Source organism: Diplotaxodon limnothrissa, linkage group LG10, assembly GCF_057381915.1.
Source record: "Diplotaxodon limnothrissa isolate DT_005_m linkage group LG10, D_limnothrissa_male_GT1.1, whole genome shotgun sequence".
In the NCBI taxonomy this organism is placed as follows: Eukaryota; Metazoa; Chordata; class Actinopteri; order Cichliformes; family Cichlidae; genus Diplotaxodon; species Diplotaxodon limnothrissa.
In genome coordinates, this window is record NC_140605.1 from 29,596,265 (window position 1) to 29,618,741 (window position 22,477).

The following is a 22,477-nucleotide window of genomic DNA, read 5'->3' on the forward strand; positions in this document are numbered from 1 at the left end:
AGGATGTTTTTAAAAAGTCAAACCAGGGAGTTATTTTGCTTCAACTAGGTGATCTTTTTCTGGATATTTTAACCCCATTCTTTAATGTAAACCCTAACACTCCTTCATCCATTTAAAGATACTAAAAATCTAAAGACCTGCAGGCATCTCCACCCACAAAGAAAATAAGACACTTTACATTATTTCCTCAAAGAGACAACAACAAATAAATGTTTAGATATACAAAAAAAAATAGATTTACTGAAACCATGAATCACATGAAAGCGATGAGAAGAGGCTAGTCTGGATCAGGAGGGAAGGAGAGTTTCACCTTTTGATTTGGTTTCTCCAAACAAACTATAACCTGAAAGTTCAACCTCTGATGCTGATGGCAGTGCGCGTGTAGTTAAAATAATTATATATGTATACAATATACAAAAGCTACTCTAACATTCAACGACAAAAAATTAGGTTCAAGGGGGGGGGACGAACGAAGGTTGGTCACATATATACATTCACACCTTCATACGATGAAAAGGAGGGGGTATATTTGACTGATTAACATTGACAAAAAAAAAGGGGGGGGGGGCGTGGTTTAATAACAAAATACACACCGGATATGATCAGAAAGAACCAATAACTTATCAAATACATCCCTCACATGAAGCAGTAGCTCATGTTAGCGCAGCACAAAGCCTAAAAACCGAAAATCCACCTGTAGCTCCTCTAAAGCTCCACCTGCAACAAACGGGCCATAAAGGGTTAATTAGTGAGCTTGAAAGAGCTTTAAAAATGCCCACAGGTGGATTTGACTGAAAATATCATGTTTAGGAAATTAAACATACATTGTTTTAAAAGTATTAACGAACAAAAACCTCTAAATTAGTGCAGCACCACGACTGCCCCGGCTTTCGTCGATTGTAACGTTGGAAGCATGTTTGTTAACGTTAAAAAAAACATCTGGTGCTAAAAGCTGCTGTGAAAGGTCAGCGTGCCAGCTGGTTAATTAAAGCAGACTAACAAGCTAAACCCGCTTTCTTGTAGCTCATCGCGCCGTGTTTGTGCAGAGCTAAACGGCTGCGTCTATCATCTCATCTAACCCTGCCCGGTGAAGTGCGTTTCAATCAACATGATTGCATTTCTTTAAAAAGCCATAAAATGATAAACAGATGTCCAGAACTTGGTGCCAATTATGGAATGATTTGTTTTGTTTTTTTAAAAGTTATTCAGCTTTCAAACAGACTAACTTTTCCCCCAGTTTCAGAGCCAAAAGTGATCAAAACCAAAACTGAAAACAGGACAACGATGACGACAACCGGGGGGGGGGGACGGTGCTTCGGCGGGTCAACTGGTTATTTCCAGACAAATGAGGAATGATATGTTGGTGGACTTATTGGCTGCAGGATCCCATGGGGACAGCGTCACACTGGAGGTGTGGGGGTGGGGTCCAGGCTTCCAGGTGACATGAGAAAAACGGACATGGAGGAGGAGTTGTTGGCATGGGAGGGAATAATAAAGTTAAGCAATATAAAAATACAATACCACCAAAAAAAAAAAAACAAAGAAAAAGAAACCAAACAAACAGTACACCACTTTTGTTTTTACAATTGTTCATTATTGCAGACGTAGTCCACGAGGTCTGTGACTCCTAACAGGTCGTCTTCGTCATCGTCCTGTGCCGCAATGTCCTGCCCCACCAGCCCGTTTGGTGCTATGGCAGCAGCCGGTGTGGCACTGATGCTTTTGGGCGGCTCCAGATGTGGGATAATGCCTGGAGCGGTGATGGTAGCGATGGTGGCAGCGGGCCGGTTGATGATACCCTCGAGGCTCTTTATGGGGCTTTGCCCGTTGGCGGGCGGCAGCTCTACCAGGCCACAGTCCAATGCATTTGTTCCCTTTGACTCCTCCTCTGCTTTCTTCTCCTTCGGCTTCTCCTCCTGCTGCTCCTCGTCATCGTCGTCATCCGAGTCGATGCGGTTCACTCGTTTACGGATGGGTCGATCCTCCTCGGAAGATTCGTCCGAGTCCTCGTCGGAGTCGTCATCTTCCGACGCTCTCCTGCGTTTTAGCGCTAGGCGTCTGCGTCGCTGCCGGGAATCTTCCTCCGATGAGATTCTATTCGACCTCCAATCCCTCGAATCTTCCTCGGAGTCTCTGGAGAAACTCGCTGGGAAGAGAAAACAAGAGTCACATTTAGTCTTGCTGTCATCAATCATGTTCACGTCAACATTGCCTCATTTACGCGTTTTGTTTTTCAATCAGTTAAAACTCAGCAACTTAAAACTGATGCAAATAATGAAATAAGACTGTGTGTGTGTGTGTGTGTGTGTGTGTGTGTGTCAGTCAAACAGTCAGAATTTAAATAAAATCAATTGAGGAAGAGTTTGAAACAGCTTCATCTCTAAAAGACTGCATTAAACCAACACTTCTCTGCTGTCGCTGTCCATGGTGCTGAAAGTGAATGCACTTTGTCAGGGTTAAAAATGAAGTTTCTCACGTGACATCAAGAGCTCATTGCTTGACAGTTGTCTGCCATCTCACAGGGTGAAATTGGATGCGAAGACTGTTTTGCACCGAAAAAAGCACCAACAATTGCTTTGGTTTCTAGGAGATTGCTGGGGTTGCCTGCAGTTTTTAAACACCTCACCCATAAAAGGTCATTCACCAAATCAACAATGAGGCCACATAGGAGTTTCAAATTGATACTATTAAAAAACTAAACTACCAAAAATCTTGGATGAGTTAAAATCTCAGAGAGGTCAGAGGTCAACTTAAAAAAAAGAAAAAGACTTTTTAAAATTGATACCATAGGTGTGGCTACAAGGAGACTGAGGTGTACTACTCCTGGTCACCAGTAAAAGCTCGCCTTCGCAGTAAAAGTTATGCAACTTTCTCAGTTTATGATTTGGGTCATACTTTTGAGTTTCACTACAGCTCAGAGAGCAGCTCCGTTTGTAAGTCCATCACCTCTACTAACAGTAAATGTGCAAGCATCCAAAGCAATTACACGGAAGTTTTCCCTCGTGAATGGCAGGTGTGCCGGATGGTCATGAACCAGTCTCTAAGCTGGTGTGATTTATGTGGTGACTCTGGTCTTAACTATTTTAAGATCAAAGAGATGTCATGGGTACAGGAGGAGTTAATAAAGCTTAGATACTGCAATCTGCTGAATATTATCAAAACTGGATGAAAAAGTTCTTTTTTAGAAAGACACCAAACTTTTGTATTTGTTTTAAAGGATTTGTTATTAATACAGACCCAATGAGTTTGAAAGTTTGATTTTTATTCTTACCTTTAACTGTAAGTCACAAAATATTTTAAGATAAATTAGTGGAAACCAAAGTTGCTCTCCACACTTTTAACTCATCTGATTAATTACTAATCTAAATAGATTAATCAATCACTCAAGTGTTTCTGACTGACCGTCGCTGTCGGAGCTTTCCTGCTGACGTCTGGGTTTCGTTTTGGCCTGGTTGGTTTCGGCCTGAGAGCCTTCAGACTCGGACGTCTCGCAGTAGTTAACCTGCTTCTTCTGGCTTCGCCTTGACCGCCGGCGGCTCATATCCAGATCACTGTCGCTGTACTCACTGGAGCCTTCGGTCACTGCACAGAAACGCACAAAAAACAACAAAGAAGCGGTTAAAAATCAGAGGATGACCTGCAGCAGGAATATTCTTAGAAACAAATTTTAAATGACATTGTGCTCAGACATTTAAACTGTAATTCTGACTTGCTTGTGTACCCAGACGCATCCCCTTTTTAACCTGCTCTGTTTCTGTAGTTCATCCTAAGGAGGCTCACCATCAAGAGCAGGGTTAATGCTGGGTCTCTTTCCTGCACCAGCACTTGTCTTTTCTCTTAACTTTCTTTGCAGTTTTGTGTACTAGTTACTAGTTGAGCTTATCATTAGTCTTGTTTATAGTTTTACCGGGGGCTCCAACCTCAAATATTTGTGTTAGGTCTCTGCGAGTAATTTCTGGGTTTAAGTACTGTAATAGCAGCGTTTCAGAAGCGATCTAAGGTCTGAAGCTTCTGGTTATAAGCAAAGATGCTCTGTGGGGCAGACAACTCAACTACAACTTGCACCTTTTAACCTGTAGTCATCTCTTTATTTCAGGTTTTAGAGAATAAGTAAAAAGAGTATAACGTAAAACAGATATACCTATTTCATCCTCATCGTCATCATCCGTCTCGTCCTCCTCATCATCCGAGTACCCTCTCGGTCGCCGCCGCTTTCTGGAGCTCCGTCTGCATGTCAGCAGTCTGCTCCGCGAAGACTTTCGATGCCTACCGCTACCGTTGCTGCCAAAGTCGCTGTTGTTGGAGTCGGCCTCTGATTCAGCTTCCGTGTCGTTGTCCGTCACAACAAACTCTTCTTCTGAGCTGCATCCGAGCAAACAAGCGAACGCAGAGAGAGTTCAGCGTCTGGTGAACAAAACTGACAGATTTATGAGATTGGAAACCAAAAGTCAAACTGTACCTTTCACTGAGGCGAAACTCTTCCTCGCTCTCCTCCTCGTCCACGGTGCTGTCGCTGTCCAGGTCATTGAGTCGCCGGCGTTTTTTCCTGCGCTGGCTGGCGCTGGGTCGCGGCGGCTGGCCGTTCTCCTTGCCCTCCTCGGCTTGTAGGATGGTAGAAATATCCTTCCCTCTGTGCCCTGTGATGTTGGCCATATCTTTACCCCGACCCGCTCCTGCAAAAACACCTCAGTTATATTAAAAACTTCACATCTTTCACATTTGAACCGCTTCTTGTGTAAATATGACAAGTTGCTACATTCTTCTGCATTACAAACAAGACGGATACAACATGTTAAATGAGCTTCAGATTTTGGGTTGATCTTCAGAGCCAGAAATATTTTCAGCAAAGTACACAGTACAGTTTCTTCTCCTCCTACCTCCACCCTCTGCTTCTTTGATGTCTTCTTCGATAGCCTCCTCGATGGCCTCGTCAAACTCATCAAATCTGCAAAGTTTACATCAACACAGACAAGAATATTTTTTGCTGCCTGGAGAATTTAAATGCGTCTCTGCCAATAATAACACAATCACCTGTCCAACTGCTGACTGACTCCAAGGGTGTTTCCACACCTGCAGCGTTTAGTCCGTTTAAATCAAACTGTGGTTTGGCAATCGCACTCAGGTGCTGACCAAAACAACCGCACGGAGAGTTTTTAGAGGGGGTGGGATTAATGCAGTTTCAAATGAAGTCAACACAATTGTTTATGGTGCAAACCTGATCCGACTGCGATCCGAACCAACTACTAGGTGCGACTAGGTGTACATTACAAGTTTGAGTTTAAAAAAAAAGAAAAGAAAAATAAAAACTACTACAGAGCTGCAAAGGCCTTCACAGGTTAGCAACGAGCTTTGAAATGAACCTAAATTCTCCGTTTTCTTGAGTACCCCAGAACACAGCACCTTCCTGTTCCTGTTTACTTTTGTTGGTCCGGCCCAGACACTCCTGGCCAATAAGCAGACTGAACATTAACGTAGAATTTTCTCTGTGTGAAAACAAACCAAATCAAAGGAAAAAGCTAGAAGTTTACAAACTGATTTGGGCCAGAGTAAACCGACTATAGGTGTGAAAACACCCTAAATGGCTCACAGCAAAAGAGATGTGATAACATTTATCTCACACAGATGCACATTCAGCCCCCCCCATGTCGACCAGGGTCTGTTTTCAGTAAACAAAACCTTTTACGATTTTTTATTTTCTAGATACTGGAAATAATAGGTAATCTTTTTATGATTTATTTAGGGTAAAAAACAAACAAACAAAACAAACCCCCCCCCAAAGAAAACATCTGGCAGGCAGATGTAACTCCCCACACTGTGGCAGATCGAGCTTATCCAACAAACCCAGGGGCCCGTTCTTCGTACGTCGCTTACTACATCCAAGATCAAATCATCGCGCTAACCGTGAGCTCGCTAATCCGGTTCCCCGAACACACCTGCTGTTGACGATTACTACAGCTGGACGCAGGAATGTGACATCACTGGGTGTCGTAAAAGGGGCTACGCATCGATAGTAGAAACATTGATTGGCAACCCGCTGATTGGTCGGCGAAAATGTCGAAGGGGCGTGCTCGGTATTTTCCGGCAGCAGAGCAAGAACTCATGAGTGAGGGATTTCAGGAGTTTCAGAGTTTAATTAAAACGCAAGAGAACACTGCAAAGGCTGCAAAAGCAAGGAGAGAGGGCTGGCAGAAAGTTGCTGACAAATCAAACTCGTAGGTAATTTAATAATAATAATAATAATAATAATAATGGATTGGGTTTATATAGCGCTTTCCAAGGCACCCAAAGCGCTTTACGATACCACTATTCATTCAATCCCACATTCACACACTGGTGGAGGCAGCTACGGTTGTAGCCAGGCTGCCATATCGCGCCATCGGCCCCTCTGGCCAACACCAGTAGGCGGTAGGGTAGATCTATCATATGACACTATATTGTCCAATATCATATGGCATTATATTATATTATAATATGTTATATTATATCCCCTTTCACATTAGAGCCACAACAGGACCCACAAGAACATGGGAACAAGTAAAAGTGGAATACAGGAGTATTCTACAGAATGGTAATATTTATCTCTTAGATTGCTTTGCGTCTCTTGGCAAGGTAATACTGGCCTGTAATACTCTGTTAGTTTGTTCATAACAGCAACCAAGAAAAGGGCAGAGGAAAAAAAGACAGGTGGTGGTCCTGCACCCCCTCGTCAACAAGTTGGTTAAGTAAATAATACCCTCACGGGAATATCGATATCTCTCTATGAGCACACTGTCGCGCTGAGCTAAAGGATCCTGTCTATCCCGCAATATACGCTGAATTCTGAGGACTCTCCTTATCAATCTTGCACCTTCCGCAATGGGTTGGTCGCGTATACGGACAGGACATGGCTGCGACAGGCTTCCCAAATCCACCTTCGCTTTTATAGCCGTGGTCTCTCATCTTGATTACACGAAGTAATTTACAATTACTACTCTGAAATATGAATTACATCTGTAATAATCACATACATGTAATAGAATGTTAATAGTTCATTTCCCTTTTTTAGGAAATGACCTGTATGTATCTGTGTGACATCAATAAAAGGATCAAGTGCTGCATTATCTTTAGTTACATTGATAATATTTATTTATGGTGAAACAGTGGAAAAATATCGCTGTTGCTTTCGTATAAATGAAGCGGACATACCTGCGTGGCCGCGATCTAATCCTGTTTACATAAAGTAAACCTGCTCCCGAGCAGGTTTACGCTTACGGCTCTGTTGCTATGACAGCAAGTCCCGGATGAGCTTCGGGGAACCGACTGATCCAGGATCACGCGAAATCGTCAACAATCTAATCCGGCTAACCTACTTAGCGAGGTACGAAGAACGGGCCCCAGGCCATCAACTGTTTGTGGAGTAGGCAAGATTTTCTTATGATGACTACGGCTCTATAGAAATTATATATTATCCGTGATTGGCTACTAGCTACAAACACTGATGTCATCAACATCAACTGATATGGACTGGTTGCCTGAACATGCAGCAAAATAGTATGTCTCGTACCTGTAGCTGATGGTTTTCTTCGCCCTCGTTGACCTCCGACCCCAGCTCTTACTCTTCTTTGTTTCTTTCTTCTCTTTGATAATGATCTCTGGTTTTTCCTCCTCGACCTCAACCTGGAAAGAGTTCAGCGTCACTTACATTCACAAACATCAGCAGCAGTCAATGTTTTTTTCTGTTTTTATTTAAGACCCCATGACCTCACTAAGTACTCACAGAGGGCGCGATGATGTTCTCGACACTGATTCCAACATAAATCAGACGCTCTTTCCTGGAGAAGAAAAACACAGTAAGATGATCACACAAAAAAGTTAATCCGAGTGTCCTCTGTTTGTGTGTGTGTGTGTGTGTGTGTGTGTGTGTGTGTGTGTGTGTATGTATATATATAATATTCTGTAACTTCTGTCGGTGCTGTGCTTTTTTGGAAATCGAATTTCCCAGAGGAACCCACCCGAGGGATTAATAAAGTTCTATCTAATCTAATCTAAAGAGCTGCAATTTCAGAGTAAAAGCTGGAATACACATCTACAGAAAGTGGACAGGATTTTCATAACACTGAGATCTTTTCCAGCACAGGAAATAAAATGGTTTTTGGGAGTACTGCACCTTCAAGGCAACACCATGGGTGTGCACTATTCTTGTGCACAGCTGTATAATACCACCAGGGGGCAGTGTCAAAAATGTACAGAGAAACATGCCTGTGGGATATTCTTGTTTTAGCTTCTAAAATGTTAAAACCAATGAAAAAATTTACTCTGCAGCAGCTCTGTGACATTTTTGTGAATTGCTTTCCCTTTATGGTGAACTCTACTGCTGCTTACTTCCTGTCAAGCCCACTTATCAACCAATCACCATTTGACTTACAAATGATTCCTGTCACGTTACGTCACTGTAGGCAAAAAGTAGGTTGCGTTCACAAAATCCTTCTTCCTCAACTGAACGGGAAACCACCGCAACAAGCTCCAAATGAAGCCAGGTGAAAAACTAACAGTTAACAGGTGCAGGCTTTTTTTTTTTTCTTGCTTTCTGGAAAGACCTGTTACACCACTGCTGAAGTCCAGAGAGATTTCAAATCAGAGAGTGGAAATAGAACAAAAATTGATTAAATTTTACTTTCAAATTGTATTGTATTTATATTTGTCCATCTCCACTCAATTCTGTGGGAAGATGCTGTTGCTACGTCTGTGCCACAGCGGAAACGCAGACCGTCTAAAGGACTGTTTACCTTCCTTAAAAATATGTATGTAATGTGGAATGGTTCAAAGTCATACCCAAACTGGGAACCACTGGCTTCAAAGTAAAACAAACTGTTAAATTCAACAGCAGCTGAAACACAAACTGTCTCACCTCCTCTCAGCCCGCTCCTTCTTCTTCAAAGCAGCGTCGAGGTTTTGGAGCTGCTCTTCGAGTTTGTCGCAGAGCTGCTTCTACAGAGGGGGGCGAGTGATACATTTGAACTTTAGTTAATCCAGTAGCTCTCAAACTGCACTTCAGCGTCATGATATCAAACACCACACAAGTTTTAAAGCCATCATTAAGACTTCTTAAAAAAAACGTGAAAAACAGCATCAGTGGACTCTTGTTGCATTATTTTAATCTACATTAAAAACACATTTACTTGTGGTTTACGCTGTCTTTTTCCTCCCGGTCGTTGACGCCCCACAGATGTAGAAACACTGAGCTAACTATACATTTAATTTTGAGTGCACTGACTGGTACGTACATGCTGACAGGGTGGACAGAACCACTCTCCATCGGGGATGATCATGAGCGGAGGCCTCAGACAGGCTGTGTGGTAGCCGCTGTCACACGAATCGCACAGCAGGATCTGAGAAAGAGATACAGGCAGATCGTAACACAACAAAAGCATTTCTCTCAACAAAGAAAGAAGAGTGCAAAGTTAGCACAACCCATAGAATCAAACTACAGTAATGAGGAAATAAATCAGTGGCTGTTTTTTCCTGCTTGCCAAAAGTGACGATGCTACTCTATGTGAGATCACTGTCGGTTAGGAGGCGTTTTTCTGCTTCAGACTTTAACGAAGAACTCCCCAGCTGCCCTAGTTTCCTCTCATATTTGTACTGATATTAAATGTTGGGCTATATTTACATCTAACAAAAATAAATAAATTAAAAAAAAGCGTTGTTCTGCCTTCTCCCCACTAGGAGGAGCCTCAGGACTTGTTTCTTTTCCAACCTCACGGCTAAAAACTGCCCCCTGATTCAATAACACCCTTAAAGTCTCATTGTTAAAACCTTTCTGGATAATATTCCAGTCTCTCCTTGCTGTTATAATTTGAGTCTCTTTTCAATATAAATATATGCGGGTGAGATTTTACAGATGTTACCCACCAGCTCTGGGTGATTTGAAAGACCGCAGTGTTTGCAAGGGTCGTCATTGGGAGGTAGATCTTCGTCGGATGAGGTCGAGGAGTCCGAGCTTCGTCTTTCTCGGTTACGGTTCCGCCTCTTTCTTGTACGCTCAACCTTGTAGTCTTCATCGCTGTCGTCTTCCTCCTCGCTCTCGTCTTCTTCGCTGGACTCCTCGTCGCTGTTTTCGTCCTCGTCTTCCGAGTCTTTCTTTCTGCGGCGCGTCCGAGTGTTGGACCACCGAACCCTTCGCCTCTTTCTCGCCTAAAACAAGCAGTAATGAAAATGTTAACGGAGGAAAAATAGAGCTGTGCAATCTGGAAAATGACCAGTCTGTACATAAAAGATGGACAAAGCCATGGCTGCAGTACCTTAAGCCTCCATTCTTTCTGGTGGCCAGCAGAGGGCGACTCCACTGGCTGCAAAAAAAGGTTATTCCCAAGTTTAAGGACTGCAGGACCTTCATGGCCCACCAGGTAGAAACCACTACTACAGAAATCTACAGGAAAGACATTTCAAGTCTTAATATTTTTTCTTATGGTCATCAATTTAAATTCCCCAATAAAAGTCAAAAAGGCTGATGAAGCAGGTTACACCTTAGGGTGGGCTTAACTCCTGACTATCATGAGTGTCCCTCAGTTTCTCATTCACCTCTAAGTTTCAGATGTGGAATAATGTCACAGTGTCTATGTCCATCTTTTGTATACAGTGCATGGAATGAATGCATGGTCTTACCTTGGGTTTGGTTTGGCCTTCCTGATCCGTCTTTTTCTCTCTTGGCTTCTTCTTAACGACCTTCACCACCTCCTCTTCCTTGTCCTCCTCGTCTTCACACTTTTCCTTCTCACCCTTCTCCTCGTCGCGCTTCTGAGGCGCCTGCGACTTCTCCTGCTTCTTGTCCTGGATCTGTACTGCCTTTGGCGTCGGCCTAGAGATCCTCGGTGATCTTCGCAGGGATCTCCCCACGTTTGTGTCAGACTCTGAGTCCCCCTGTCGCTCCTCCCGCTGGAGCTCAACTTTCCTTCGGTTGACTGGGCGCTTGTTTTTCCGGCAGACATCCTCCTCCTGAACATCTGCTGGAGCTTCACTGCCATTCGCCACATCTTTTTTCGCTTGAGAGTCCACATCCTCGCTTTTGCCCTTACTCTCCTCAGTTTTTGAGAGTTCATCTGCTGTGGAGTCCTCTTTGCAGTTTGAAAGCTTTTCTTTATCAGTGTCCTTTTCACTTTCCCTGTCAGCATCCTTTTTATTATCTGATGATGGATGCTCTGCCTCGATTGCGCTGGGGTTTTTCTCAGAATCCTTCTCTTGTTCAGTCTCAGGTTTTTCATCTGAGGTATCCGTCTTCTCAACAGGGCTGGGCGTTTTATCCTGCCCTTCAGATGGCTGCTCTGCTGGCTTTTGTGCGACAGAGTTCATGTCAGCTTTGTCATCTTTTTGTGGTTTTGTCACATCGAGTTTTGCGCCCTGTGCCTCTGCAGCCACAGGCCCAGACACAGAGTCGCTTATCTTGGAAGCATCACGTACCGTACCATCTTCACAGTTGACAGTTTTCTTTATGTCTTCTGGTTTTTCTGTCTTTGTCTCACAGACTGTGGGAGCCATCTCTGCATCTTTGATGCCATCGTGCTTCTCTGCAGCTTTACATGAGTCTGACTTGTCGACCTTTTCGATAACAGGCTGGTCCACACTCTCCTTAGTGTTGGCTGTTTCCTCCGCTTTCTCACTTGTTTTTTTAGTGACAGACTTTGATTCCGAGGTTTCAGAGTCTACAGATTTCTCTGGTGTGTCTGCAGATTGTGTCTCTGTTGTCTTACAGCTTTCAGGCTTCTCTTCCAGAGCAAAGCTATCAGTTTTCTCTACATTACCCTCAGATGATCCAGTCTCTTTAGAGTCACTCGTATCTGTTTGCTTGTGCGTTATATTTTCGGGCGCCTCGGCTTCTTTAGTCTGACTCGACTCGGACGTGTCCATGTCTGTGCAGTCTAGCTTTTCCTCTGGTTGTTTTGAAACTTTTGATTCGGCTTCTTTGGATTCGACTTCATGATTTAAGTTTAGGTTCCCTGACTCATCAGCAGTTAATATTTTATGACTTTCCTTTAATGTTGTCTTGTTCACCTTACAAGACTCCTCTGTGTCTGCTGGTTTGGATTCTTTCATTTCTTCGTGCTCTTCGTGATTAGAGGATTTATCTGCTGCATTATTTATCTCTTTAGATAAAGGTGTCGGTTCTGTCGGGGGCAGCGAAGACTCGCATGTTTCACTTTTTTCCGTTTCCTTTTCATCTTGAGTTTTCTTCTCCAAATCCGCTTGGTGTGAGGTGACTCCCTGTGGCTCGTCCTTTTTAACCTCCTCGTTGGTGGTCGGAGCGTCGTTCTCTTTAATGTCGACAGATTTCTCCACAGCTTCTGTTACTCGCTCTGGTGACCCTTTTTCTGATTGGGTAACTTCACCATTAATATGATCATTTATACTCAACGCTTTCTTTGATTGGTCAGGAGTCGAGTTGTCTTTTGCAGCCTCCTTCAGATTAGAAAGAGATGGATTTTGCACTATAACGGCATTATTTTTATCAAAGTCTTCACTGAACTTCATTCCCCTTTTTTTCAAAGGGATCTTGGCCTGCTGGTCATTCTTCATGGCTTGCTGCATTTCCTCTGCACTGGACTTCTTCGGTTCCTCCCCTTTTTCCTCCTTTACTGATGTACACAACGTCTCAGAGGCCGGTGTTTGTTCACTTGAGTTAGATTTAGTGTCCACAACTTCCATCGGCTCTTCTTTGATGTTCTGGGCTTTTTTACTGACATTTTCTGAGTCGAGCTCTGCCTCCGCTTTACCTTCAATGACACCATTTAGTGCAGATTTTGCTTCTGAATTTTCAGATTTCGTGTTCTGTGTTACTTTTTCAATGCTCTCCGGCTTTGGAGAGACTGACTTGGTGGAGTCTTTGCTGTCTTCATCTGATGTATCTTCAGTCTTTCTGGTCTCACCTGTAACAAAATACAAAAAAAAAGGAGAACAAAAAGATTAAATGGCTATTAGGAGCTCTGATGTACTTAAATACTCAAAGTAAGTAGAATAATGTCGATTAATATGAGGTTTATTTTGACAGAGTTCATACACATTTTTCAGGGTCAAATTCAAGCACTTTTTAAAAAACTTTTAAGGTCCATTTTCAAGCTTTTCCAGCACATTACCTAAAAAAAGAATGCATGTTTCACTTTGCATCACCTCAGTAAGACCATGTAAATATTAAAACAAATCATCTTAAGTCGAGTTAAATGAACTTTCTTTCCCGTTTGTTAAAACAGAGAAAAATGCACCACACAAAATAAATACCAAAAAAGGGAAATTGTTGCTTTATATGCATATAGTGTAACTCAAAAAACACATTTCTCTTAAAAATTACAATGTGCAACGCGAACAAATCAACTTGTTAGAGATATTCATCTCCACTTGGGAAAAAAAACAACCACCCCACAAAACAAGAAAACTGCCCCAAACACCACAATAATACACAGCAAGGCTAAATTAAGTCTTCTCATCAGATATTGATGCTTCTTTCCTATATGACACAAAAATAGGAGACAGATGTTTGTTTGTTTGTAACTAGTTAAGCACCCACACCCCCAAAAATGGGGGCAAAAGGGAGGAGATTGTGTTTAATCGGTTATAACAAGACGTCAAAAATATAAGTCCTGACATAAGTAGTGTCTGCAGAAACCTCTGAATCTCAGCTAAAAGCTCGTGTAAACCATTTCTACAACCACCAAACAAAGCAAAGACACCAAACAGTTAAAAGAGCAGTTACGTCACCATGAATCTGTGGACAGGTAATATCCATATTTTGATTTATGATTTTCTGGAGTTAAATGTGAACCAAAGTATATTTTCAAAGGTGTTATATGCTTTAAAATACTTTTAAATAAATTAGGTGAGTGAAATAAAAAAAACAAAATTTTTCTATGTTTGAGTCACAGTAACTTATTTACACCTCTGATGACATCTCACAAGTGTTAGTTGTATTTTGATACCCAGACTGTTTACACAGAGTTTGTTATAGCAGAGAAATACTTCATTTATTTTGGTCATTTCATTTCCAAGCAGAAAGCTCAGAAAACTCCTGGGAGCCTAAGAGGTTAAAGTTAATTCCCAATAAAACTAACTGAGATGTTTGACTACATTGCTGTCTGTATTATTGTTAAAGTCCTAAATGATCATTTTAAAGTGTTTGTGCTAATAACATCATGTACAGTGAGACAGGCAGAAAGAACAGCACTGACTGGGAGAGGCTTTGAACAGATGACATACTCAGTTCAATTCAACATATAAGACTTTGCACAAAAAAAGCCTGGAGCCTATCCCAGCTACCACAGGCGAGAGGCAGGGTACACCCTGGACAGGCCAGTCTGTCGCAGGGCTAAATTATTTTACTGCGTTAAATCCTTGTGGAGTATAAGATGTCCTTGTTTACATTTATACTTGTCATCCAAGTTATGAAAACAAGAAAACTGCTTATGTCTAAACTAGCAAGATGCCAAACCCTGAGGTGCTCCCAGTTCATTCATTAGTGTTAGACAAGGTGCTCAGTACTGCTGTATGAGTGTGTGTGTGGCTGGATGAATAAGACTTGTAGTAAAAGCTTTGAGTGATTAATTAAAGTAAGTGCCAGTCTGTTTATCATTTACTATAAATAAAGCTTTACTCTGGTTGTGACACCTCTTTTCTGCCTCTACAGTCTGAAGCAATATTTCAAGCCATCACATCATTTGGAATTTCATTAAATTTCTTTATCATTGTGCACATGTGAAATGTATCAACATAGATAATCTAGTGTTAAAGACACAATGGTGTCAGTAGATTGCACATTAAAGTCAACAGAGTTTTGTTTTCTGACTTCTCCCATTTAAGCACATAATCCCAACTACGGTGGCCACTGTAGGACAAAGAACTCTGGCTTCAATTAATCTAAGTGCGAGTAGACTGGTGTCCTCATCCATTTACTCTGTGGGACGTAAAACTATGTGAAAATCCGATACAAGTCAAGTAGTCAGCAGAACTCACTTCTGACAGCGATACTGAGGTGAGTTGTTGAGATTATCCTGAACTTCTGTTGGTACGCGCTGCTGTTTTTGCCATTGTTAGCCTCGGTTAGCTGCTGTTAGCCACTGGATCTAACATTGCTGGAATCAGATACTTAGCAAATAAAGTGTAAGGTGCGGTTTATAGGACACTCCAGCCTGACATTAGCTGACATAACGTTAGCATTTAACCAGTTGCTGTTGTTGTTTAACCACCTCATTGTCAAACGACCAGAGACGGGAGGCTCACAGGTCTAATCTGCTGATAGCTGTGACAATATCAGGAATAAGCGAGCATGTTTTGTTTTAAAGCCCTGATTTCAGTTCAGGAGATGAGTTTGAGCTTTTACTCAGATGCTGGCCTCCTTCTCAGGTGATAATACATATCTATGCTTACAAGTTTTCTTCCTCTTCACCTTTGGTGTACTACGCATGTGGCCAGTCTCTAGTAACAAACATAAAACGTTAACAGCAAAACAGCCACTGTATTCAAGATGGCACGTCAAGATGGTGGCCTCCACAAACCATACTTTTAGTAGATTAATTCCAAATTTATATATTTATATAGATAATGATGATTATATAATTATATAGATAATAAGACACATCTATGAAGGAGAAAAGTATATACACCAGCATTAAATTAGAAACAAGTGCACATGGGCACCACGCCACCAAGCCTCTGTCAGTGCGCCCCAGGGTGGCTGTGGCTACAATGTAGCTTGCCATCACCAGTGTGTGAATGGATGGATGACTGAATGTGTAAAGCGCTTTGGGGTCCTTAGGGACTAGTAAAGCGCTAAACAAACAAACAAACAAACAGGGGGGGGGGGGGGGGGGGGGGGCTGCTAAGGGGGTATGAAAATTATGATCCAACTGGCACAAGAGAGGTCAACTGAAGTGTGATAATCACTGCTCTGAGCGTGCGTTATGCCAGCAGCTCATGTTGATCAAAGATATTATTATTCAAATATTCAGGTGTAGGTTCCTAATGAAGTCTAAACATTTCTGCAACAATCTGAACTAAAAATGCAATCCAGAGAAAATTGTAACTGCTGGTTTTTATACTGAAAAACTCTTTTACCTTCAGGCTTCGTTTCCTGTTCTTTTTTCAACAGCGCAGGATCAATCTGCGTCTTCAGCAGAGCCACAACCTCGGCCAAATCGTTTCTATCTCTGCAAGGAGAGAGACGAACACATATTTAAAAACATAAAAACAAACAAACGTTTATTTCACACCTGCAGGACGTTTCTGTCCGTTTTACCTGACGATGCACTTCCACGATGACCCGTCCAAGTCATCCTGCTCCTCCACATAAACGCGCACGTTGTTGTCCTGGTCCAGTTGAAACCAGTACATCTGTCCGTCTTTGTCCCGGCCGATTGGCTGCAGGCGCATTTTATCTGGGTCCTCATCGTTGATGGCGGTTTTGAACTTGACGTTGTCGTCAAACTGACACTCACACAAATACTGCAGAAAAAAGAAAGGCCCAATAAAGGAAAGTTTATTCAAACACAAACAAAGTCAAACTACCTCATAGAGGCACAGAATTATATTTTTAAAAGATTTTAGAGCAGAAACTTGAATATTCGTGGTTCAGCTGAAGGTGCAAAGCCTCAGCCTGTGTGAAAGGGAAAATACACCATTATTTAACATTTACATGGACTGAATCACTTAAGTCACTTTGACAGTTTGATACTGCGTCACTATGTATTAACCCAACCAGGTCTTATAAAGGCTACCACCCTTCTACTTCTGGGTCACTTCATTCGCTCAGGGACTTCTTACAGAAAGTTTGACTATGTGGCCATAGTCTGCATTCTGCCCCAACCAGAACCTTCAACAGGTGGAGAGCTGATGAAGCTACACTGGGAAGAACCAGTACTTCGACTCGAGCTAGACAAAAGGCAATCTTTTTTAGCTGCTTCCTCCCACCCCTGGTTTATTTTACAAAGCAACAAGTGGAGATTAAGTTAAAATACATGTTTGCCTACATCTTTAAATCTGACTTCTTGAGAACTTTGCTCTATTTGCAGCTGTCCCACTCGTCTATGTTTGGGTGATACCTGCAGCATGTACACAGGTGTGTAAAAGCGGGCCAGTGGAGGAGAAAACGTTCATTTATAATATCTAATAGGGGAGAGGAAACCGGACGGCCATCCTGATATCCACCAACAACAAAAAACTCACTTTAAGTATCCCCGTCTTGCACTCCACCGTCAACTCCTTGTATCCTTTTTGCTCGAGTTCCCACGCCCAGGTTGTGTTGAACTCCTGACATACCTGCAAGGGAAACAAGTAACACAACAAAGTGGCATTAAAATACATCACATGCTTAACCTTTATTTTCAGAAAAAAGTCAAACTGGAGACATTAGTCAATTAATAGAGGGTACACAGTTACTTCTTGAGTACAAAAAGTAAAAAATAAATAAGAGCCTCCGTTTAGATGACTTAAAGTGTCATGTTTCTGAGACAGTAGAAAAAAAAAAAGATGATATTTCAGGCTCTCAAGTCTTAATATAACAATGGTTACATTTTTTGGTCAGAGAAATAAACACAAAGCAAGAGTGAGAGGCTGAGGTTGGCCAGTCAAAACTGTGTTACTTCTATTCTGATTATTTAAAACATAAATTTTACATATAAACATTGCCGTAATGTGTGTCATGCCCATTTCTTTTATTTCACAGTGTTTTTGTGCTTATGTGTTTTTGCATGTTTGTGTTTAACTGTTCTTTATTGTTATAGCAAACAATAACAGAGGCGACCACCTTAGAGCATCACATGCTGGTTTACTGGGACCATTTGTCTCCTCTCCCTCATTTTTTCTAAATTGTTAACCGTCCCTGTACTTTTTTTTTTTTTTTTTTTAAATCTACTAAAAAACATTATCTTAAAAGCAGACCCGGGCATTGTACATCCTGTGGGGCACATTCGGCCTTTTGGCTGTCCCTGACCAGCCAGTGTGAAATTAGGATTCAAAGATAAGTATCCATCAAAGAATGGCTTACTGTTTTTTGCAGTTTTGTGGGAAAGGACAACACATTTTTACTGCTTTGATTTTGAAGGTGACTGATCATTTATTTTTACATTCTCATGTGTGAGTAAGCAAATGCAGCATCACTGTAAATACACTCTAATAAAAGATTTTTTTAATCAACAACACTGACTTTTGAAGTCGGAGGTCAAGCTGTGAGTTTAGTCTGTGGACAGCAGACTGGTGGGTTTAAGGACTGCAGTTTCAATCACCATTATGAGACTAAACACCCAGAAATACAAGAAGTTTTCAGAAGAAGCATTTGAGAATGTGTCCAATCCAGCTGAACCATAACAAGACTGCTTGAGGTGAGGACACTGCAGGAAATCTGGAACTCCAGTTTAAAAACAAAACAGACTATTGTGACTTTTTTCTCCTTGACTGTGGATGAGAGTTGTGCTGTCTGTCTACACAGGATCTTTCTATATGTGGTAAGCAACAGACTTAAGATCACAGAGGAACTGGCAGCAGTGCACTCAGTGAAAGGGACTGTGACTTCTTCACAGAGGTAAACGGTTGCTTGGAAGGGCTATGGCTGAAATGGGACAAACTGGCAGGTGTTCCAGCCAATGGCTGCTCAAATCTGACAGGAAAATGTTTGGCCTTCTGAAGTGGATGTAATATAACGAGAAATAAATGAAACCATAAATGAAACTGGTATCTTTGTAACTGGTAGACAGCAGGTGCCGAAAACTTTCTACACATAAGGAGACCTTCTCAAAAGATGTTGGTTCTCTTTGAATTTGCCTTCATATGTGAACAATCGTTCTCAGTAATGAAGTTTAATCCAGACACAGATGGTCTCTCAGTCACAGTCACCTGCCCACATTTACACCTCAGACACTGCACCTGACTTTAAAGCACTTGTTAAAGCCAAAAAAAAAAAAAAAAAAAAATCAACAAAAACCAACAACTCAATTTTCTCTCAATTAACAAGAAGAAAACAAAACAAAAAAACTGAATACCTGCAGAAGATGTAATTGGAGCAAAAATAGCAACAGCACTTTGCATAATTTATAATATAACATATTTATAATTTTGCAAAAACATGCACATTTTGTTCTCAATTGTTGATTAAATTATGACTTTACTATGCCTGCTTCACATTTTCATTGTCTAACAGTGACATCTACATCTCACTAACATTGAGCACCTTATTGGTGTGGGCTCCACAACAGCCACAGTTTCTCCTGCGGCCCCTTGCAAAAATTACGAGCCCACCCTGCTACCCTGATGCTACCTGCTGACATCACCCCCTGAGTACCTTTTTCTACTCTGAGCGCAGGGATTACTGCCGTTTATTCATGCAAACAGCTTCGGCTCCTAGAGTGGTTACTGCAGGATGGGTCTCTCTGATAAAACAGACCTGTCCATCAGATTATTAAACTGGGTTTTATTTTCCAAATTTGTCAACCTAGTCCCAGTTTAGTAGATCCCAAAGTTGATATGCTGCAACGTTAAAGTTTTGTTTTTGTTTTTGTTTTTAAATAACCAGATGATCTCTATAAAACCAGACATCTGCTTAACCATGTGGGAAGTATTTTCTATTAAAAAGCACGTTTTTGGAAAGCTGTTTGTTTACAAAAAAAATAAATAAATAAATGTAAAAAAAAATTTAAAAAAAAAGGCGGGGGGTTGGATGTCTGGCTAATCTTAATGGCCGTGAAAGTACAGAAAGAAAATGGTCTGAAAGAACATTTCAGCTTCCTGAAAGAAGCCCTTTTAGGTACTCTGGATGGAGTAGGAGCTGTCTGAATATGGCGCTATTTATTTTAAATGTTAAATAAATATTCTAGATTGTCCTGTGCCAAAACACTGTGGCGGTACTTCTTTTTCTTTTGTGCTGCGTGTCAACCGCTTACCTTGACGAGATACTTCTCCCATCTGTCTGCAGACACCGATTTGCCGATCTTCCTCAGCAACTTAACGTGAAGATCAACCAGCAGCTTTGGAACTGCGGAAACAATAAAACAGAGAAACCCGTTAGCGTCCGAAAGGCATTTTAGGTGTGATGCTACAACTGTTGAGGAGAGTGTAAAACAGCCGTAAAGCAAGTAACACTGTCAGGTAACAGCATCAGCTGCTGTGACTGGAGATGAAATTTATTGCATCGTGGGAAAAGCTGATCAAAAAAAAACCAGAGTGCAGACAAAAACAGCCAGGCAACAATGTATGCAATGTCTATGTAACGCTATTGGGCTTTTCATGCTAAATATGGCCCTTTTGACAATTTCTAACATGTGAATGCAGAAGAAAAAACCCTGATTCTTGTATGTTTTTCTTACTGAACTTCTGCCCATTTTATTGATATTAACTTCATCTTTTCATCTTCGTTTACATTTTTTAAAAGCTCACATTTAATTAATTAAATACATTTTTTATTTTATAACATTATTTTGCAATGAAAGTGTTTCCCCTCTGTAATATTTACATCAAACCAAGTCTGAGAGATGCTCGCTCTGATTGATGCTCATGAAGAGTTTTAATTGACAACAAAAGAATCATTTATCAGAGCATCTGCAGCAAACCATCTAAACCAAAAACAAAGCAAAAAGCCTTTGACTTAACATAAAATGTAGGACGAAGTCAAAAATGCGCAGATAAATAGGATTAATATTTGACATACTTCATTTTCATCTCCTACTTTCTTTATAGGGGTCACCACAGGAGCCCAACTGCCTCCATCTCACCTAATCCTTAGCATCCTCACTAACCACACTGAACATCTGCACATCCTCCTTCACTGCATCAGTGAACCTTCTCTGTGGTCTTCCTGTTTAATTACTGCCTGGAAACTCCCTCTTCCACATCCTTCGTCAAGTATATCCACTATCCCTTCTGTGCACATATCCAAACCATCTCAGGTGTGCCTCTCCTCTGATGTACTCATTCCTAATCCTGCCCATCCTGCTCACTTTTCGCACCTTCAGCTTTGCTTCCTGTCTTTCTGTTAGTGCATAGATCATAGCACGTCTCACTACCGCCTTGTAAACATTCTCTTTCACTCTTGCTGCTATCCTTCGCTGTGCGGGAGTCAGTGTCAACACATTACAGAGCCTTATTTATCTTTGTTTTTCCCATAAAACAAGTTTATTCTTTACACATGCCCGCCTTTTTCTGTTTACCAACATGCACTGGAAGGCCTCTAGGAGAAATACAACACACTGTATCCTTATAACAACATATATTGTTCCCTCGATTTGAAAAAGTATATACTTTTTAAGTATATATATTTTTAAAAAGTCTAATTTTAATCAAATAAAAGCATTGAGCTTGAAACTGTCAATAATTAATGGGAATATCGAACGTAGAAAAAATGTGTCCGTGGTGTCCTTTTAAAACACACGAGGTGATGGCACATGCTAATTAATACACACTCAATCAGGAACACTTTCAGATGAGGACGCGCATGCGCTAATCGACGCAACGGGATAAGAAAAACAGTCAAGTCGACCACAATTAGCAGCGAGAGCGGAAGAAGAGAACAATTTCTTAATTACCGTGAAATTCTTAAACACCGTTTTCTATGATGTGGTTATCGCTAAGAGTTTGGAAACAATAAAAGTCACAGTTAATTTAATTTCACATCAAAATCGCGCATATAGTTCCGCAGTAACCAGCAAAACTATTGCGTTTCTAAGGCTTTAAGTTATTTTATTTTGAAAGCGCCTACGCATTTGTCCTCTGTTTTTGTGTGGCTTGACGGTAGCTGCGCGAAGCACCACAAGGCAAAATATTTTAAGTGTAAATAAAGTGCACAAATCCGTGCTCGTTTCACACACTGACACCTTCGGAGACCACTTAATTGAATCCACGCCGCGCTGCGTGAGCTATCTCCACGTTCACCGCCTCGCGAGCACTGTCACGGCCGCATGTTTGTGTGCGTGTTGTGTTGTTTTACGTTACAACGGCAGATAAAGGCTGCTTGGAAAAAAATTAAGCCCAATTCAAAAGCTAAAAAAGTGACAGAAAACCTCGAATAATTCGGCCCGTTTGCAGCTGAATAACGATCAGAATGAGCACAGACGTGTTTTCTACCTCGAATGGCAGCTTCAGGGCGGAGTTAAGTTATATTTAAGTGAAGGAGAATGTTAAAAAACCAACACAATAACACACAGCCAGCTAACATTAGCTGCTACGTGCTAGCTCGCTACCATTATCATTAATGCAGCGGTGAAGTCTCTCCTCCTCCTCCTCCCCGTGAGCAGCGGGACCTTTTACTACCCTACCTGAGGATGTGTCCTGCAGATACCTCTCCAGCTGAGGAAAGGTGAGCTCCGGCAAGTCCAACAACGCTCCGTAGCGCTCAAGAAAAGAGCAAATCACAGCGTAATTTGGACACAAACCGGGGGAAGAACTCGCCGTTGCCGCCGAAGCAGCCATCTTTTCCACACCAGTGCAAGCCAGCCGGAATTAAATGCATGAGTTCCGAGTGTTACCAAAATAAGAC

At 41.6% G+C, this 22,477-nt stretch overlaps 1 protein-coding gene across 1 annotated transcript; it reads right to left on the reverse strand.

The window, feature by feature from the left end:
- Positions 1-235: 235 nt before the first annotated feature.
- rsf1b.1 (remodeling and spacing factor 1b, tandem duplicate 1) lies at positions 236-22,418 on the reverse strand. The gene is made up of 16 exons (XM_085364696.1): positions 22,257-22,418; positions 19,890-19,981; positions 17,182-17,274; positions 16,256-16,461; positions 16,075-16,166; positions 10,645-12,899; positions 9,892-10,173; positions 9,264-9,368; positions 8,888-8,967; positions 7,757-7,811; positions 7,544-7,656; positions 4,878-4,945; positions 4,460-4,673; positions 4,142-4,362; positions 3,403-3,582; positions 236-2,146 (listed from the first exon to the last, which is right to left on the reverse strand). The coding sequence occupies exons 1-16, from the start codon at positions 22,408-22,410 to the stop codon at positions 1,581-1,583; spliced, it is 4,776 nt and encodes a 1,591-aa protein (XP_085220822.1). The 5' UTR covers positions 22,411-22,418; the 3' UTR covers positions 236-1,580.
- Positions 22,419-22,477: the final 59 nt, after the last annotated feature.

What these genes read in the sequence shown, in the direction of transcription:
- rsf1b.1 (XM_085364696.1), bottom strand. Translation starts at nt 22,410, where the DNA reads ATGGCTGCTTCGGCGGCAACGGCGAGTTCTTCCCCCGGTTTGTGTCCA. An exon ending in GGGAGAAGTATCTCGTCAAG is followed by an intron (nt 17,275 to 19,889) that starts GTAAGCGGTTGA and finishes TTTCCCTTGCAG; the next exon opens with GTATGTCAGGAGTTCAACAC. An exon ending in ACAGGAAACGAAGCCTGAAG is followed by an intron (nt 12,900 to 16,074) that starts GTAAAAGAGTTT and finishes ATTTTGTTACAG; the next exon opens with GTGAGACCAGAAAGACTGAA.